General features: G+C 49.8%; 1 protein-coding gene across 1 annotated transcript; it reads right to left on the bottom strand.

Annotated features, from left to right (window-relative positions):
• Positions 1–1,152: 1,152 nt before the first annotated feature.
• LOC119340591 lies at positions 1,153–2,699 on the bottom strand. Its single transcript, XM_037612518.1, has one exon. It carries the CDS (start codon positions 2,621–2,623, stop codon positions 1,337–1,339), a length of 1,287 nt encoding a protein of 428 aa, XP_037468415.1. The 5' UTR covers positions 2,624–2,699; the 3' UTR covers positions 1,153–1,336.
• Positions 2,700–4,159: the final 1,460 nt, after the last annotated feature.

The raw sequence follows: 4,159 nt of genomic DNA, 5'->3' as shown, positions 1-4,159 counted from the left end.
AGACTAATTTTCTATACTCCCGGGAGTATGTACTCCCATCTTCAATATACCCTGTAGACGCATTAATTATACCTCTTTATCATTCTCAATATACTTCATTAAATATTTTAGGATACCCCAATACGAGTTTTGTGGAAAAAAATATCATTTTTGACGTACTTTTTGCAATATATCTTGTTCACATACGAACAAATCAGTATATATGTAAACCTTTAAAAATATGTAGACTCACATAATTTCTTCCATGAAAATCATTTTAAGGTATCTAGTAGTTAATAATGAAGTATATTAAAAATAATAAAGAGGTATAAAAGATTCATCTATGTGGTATATGAGTAGCGGGAGTACGTACTCTTAGGAGTATACAACCATTTTTCTATATATATATATATATATATATATATGATTCGCTGCCACTTAAATCTAGACCGCGGGTTAATTAGCATAAAATCCAAGGGGTTTTATGTAAACTTAAAGAAAACGGTTCGTTCTAACTAAAATGTGGACCGCGGGTTAATTATCAGAAAAGGCAGGGGGTTTCTATAAAAAGATACGGCGGACAACCAGAAACAACCGCTGCTTTATTATTAATAACTAGCAAAAAGCCCGTGCGTTGCAACGGAAAAGAAAATAACACACACTCTTTACCCAATAACCATGACTCAAGACCTTAATAGGCATGCGTCTTTTAGTTTCACATGGCATCACATTTGTATTGCCGACAGTGACCTCAGTGCTCACACAATGAAAACACGTTTGAATGTGGTCAGTCCTAAGGTCTCTCTTGCGCGCGCACGTGCGCACACTCGCTCGAAATAAGATGAAAACATTTTGTTTTTTCCCGCAAGGTTTTTTATAGGTGTGCATGCATGGTTCTCGGAGTTTTTTTCTCTCACTCTGGTTTTAATAGATGTTTATTTGCAATTCAAATCACCGACGATATGAAGGAAAACAGGTCGTGCACTATAAATTAAGTTTGAATAAAATTAATATTTTTGAAATAGTTAACAGCTAAAAATAACATCATATTTAGATTCTATTTCCTAGGGAGTACATATTTTTCTAATCAAATTTCGTATATAACATGTCAAAATTGAGATTACGGTGTAAAAGATATGGATAATCTTGTTTTATAGAAACTGTGGATTGATTAACCGAAACGGCAACGGGTCTTCTTTTAAAACGAAAAAAAACGTTCCGGGAGGGAGTACAGAAATAGATGTTGAGGTTTTTGTTCCGGTCGCACAAAGGTAGTTGCGATCTTGAACATAATTAACACGACTTAATACACAGGTCGGCCAGTTTACGCCGATGAGATAGAAATGTTCGCTCCAAATTAAACATGTGCCTTTCCACCAAAAAGCCGACAGACGAAGAAGGCCGGCCAATCTATCTCGACGGCCATGGCGGTCTTGTAGTCGCGGAGGCCACGGAGGTGGTCCGTCACCTCCTCCATGGCGCCATTCTCCAGATGTAAAATGTACATGCACCGGCAACGGTCAGTGATCAACAGCGTGCCGCTCCTGTCTCCGGCGCACATGCACCGTGGCCTGTCGACGATCTGGTTCTGCTCGGGTGTCATCTCGATCACCCTATCGCGGCGCCAGTCACCGCCGCAATCCTCGTCGCTCGCTTTGCCGCCGTCCCGCCGCGTCCAGATCTCCACCTGGGGATCTTGGCTCGACAGACAAAGCGACGACAGCGTCGCCGCCTTGTTTGGTGCGACGCTCAGATGCGGCGAATCGTACAGGGGGAGGTCGCCCGCCGGCGGCGGGGTCTGTAGCTCCTGCAAGGAGGCGTGGCGAGTGGCGGCGTTCACGTCGAGGACGTGGAACTTCACCAGGTCCCAGAGGACCCAGTGCGCCGTCCCGTGGCTCACGACGGCGCTGCGCCGCTTGAACGGCCCGAAGATGCCGCGCTCTACCGGGTCGAAGCACTCGCTGGGCGCGCTCCAGCTCGGGTCACCGGAGGAGAACGTGCGGAGAACGTAGTGCCGCCGGTCGTCGCTGACGCCGACGACCAGCACCTTGAAGGAGGCCGGGTCCGGCGATTGCCGCTGGCCGTCGTCGGGGCAACAGTCCGCGCCGGTGAGGACGGCGTGGGCGCTAGTGCCAAAGTAGTCGAAGAACCAGTCGCAGCGCAGCGGGGGGAGCACGTGGCACGCGCCCGAGAGCAGGTTGCACACGGCGAGGCGGTCGACGCCGGGCTCCGGCTCCGGCTCCGCCTCCGCCTCGGCGCCGAAGCGCACGAGGAGCACGCCGCGGTGCGAGGCGAGCGGCACGACGCGGTCGTCGAGGAGGCCGGCGGCGCCCGGGACGAAGGAGCCGAGCAGGGGGCGGCCGGGGCCGAGCACCGACCCCGGCGCGCGGACGAAGCTGGAGCCCGGCGGCCCTTCCCCGCCGCGGCGCCGCTCCCGGCCGAGGAAGCCGACGAGGGAGGAGCAGTGGCACGCGCCCTCCGGCCAGCGGCGTCGCAAGAAGGACGGCTCGGTGACGAGGTCGCGCCAGCGCTTGCGCGCGGCCGCGCAGCGGAAGAGGTCGGCGACGCCGGGCACGCGCGCGAGGATCTCCAGCACCACGTGCTCCGGCAGCCTCACCAGCGAGGGCGCTTCCGGATCCCTCATCTCGATCTCCTCCCGCGACGCGATGGCCGCAGCCCCATTATTGTACTACTAGTACTACAAAGTTTGCGTAGATGCGCCGCGCCCGGACATTCCGCCGAGGGAAAAGGCAGAGTATTTTATTAGCAAAAATGCTAGACGTATAGAGGGTGGGGCTAGATCTCAGTGAGACTTAACAAAAATACATAGTAAAAATGAAGAAGAAAACTGAAAGAAAATTTTACATGAATGTCCATGTAAGATCACACGAACATAACATCGATGAGACTCCGATAATTCCCAGCCGACTGAGATTTCCAAATTGATCGGGGCATAACCGCTGATCCTCCAATCGTACTCCTCAACCTTTTCTATTCGTTTCGACTATCAAGCACTCCTCACACTTAACACATACATGAGGCAATATATCCCAAAAAATGAGGCAACATAAGAAGTGCTTGGATTTGTCCGATCAATTGCCCGTAGAATTTGGCCCATTGCGGACTATAATCACATGCATATGAGCAGACAATATATAAAAACAAAATAAGAGACATAGCTGTGTGCGTGAAGAAATAGGGACACAAAACAGACACATATTCATGTCCATAAACGTTTGAGGGGCTAAATTTAGCAAGTCCGGCCATGTTCCCGCAAAGATGATATTGCCACTTGCCAGCCACGGCGCATCATTGCTTACGCCAGCACGCCAAGATGTACGATTTTAAAGCTTAAGCTCGAACATCTTTAGAGATTGCGAACAGAGTAGATACTCTCGGAAGAGGCAGCGGAATTCACCCTGGAATTCGGGGTAGATCTCGGAAAGAATGGTGGCAGAGCCGAAACCAGAAATGAAGTCGACACATGAACGTGGCTAGCAATGGAGCGCTCTGGCATCAGAGAGTCCGTCGGTGTGACAGGGCCGTAACACCATTGTTTGCTTACTTGGAATGTACGTATACAACCTTGTAGGGTAGTGATACTATATGGCTGTCGATCTGAAGGATAAAATATCTCGAGCCACTCCCACTTGCTCAGTCTGCTTTGTCCAATAGGGTAAAAGAGAGTACGGCTGCACGTTCTAGAAAAAGGAACATCTCACAGAAGCGCCTACCTAAGTTAGCGCCGGAGCAGCTGCGCAGTGCACTGGACTTGGAGCGCGTCCTCGCCCGGCCCGTACCAGTCCGGCCTTTCGGTGGCTCTAGCAGCCGGGAGAAATGAACAGCTTTCGGCGCCACTGTAGCAAGAGCCATCCTATGGTCCATAATTGTCAATACAAATCTTTTTAGTCTAAAATTACACTCTCAGACCGTCATAAAAGTTTGCTTCAGAAACAAGCTCGACTCCATATTTAAGCATTCGGATGGTGGCAGTGCATTTCTGATAAGAGGAGAAACCAATCTTGCCGACGGCATCCTCTTTGCACTCGAAATAGTCATTATAGCCGACCACCCCCTCTCTAATATGGTTGAAAAGATGCCTACTCATACGGAAACGGCGGCATAATTTTTGATGTTTGAACAACGGGTTTGTTGTACCAAAGTAGTCCCTCCAAAGAAG

Source organism: Triticum dicoccoides, chromosome 7B (genome assembly GCF_002162155.2).
Source record: "Triticum dicoccoides isolate Atlit2015 ecotype Zavitan chromosome 7B, WEW_v2.0, whole genome shotgun sequence".
NCBI lineage: Eukaryota > Viridiplantae > Streptophyta > Magnoliopsida > Poales > Poaceae > Triticum > Triticum dicoccoides.
This window is presented reverse-complemented; position numbering and strand designations above follow the sequence as displayed.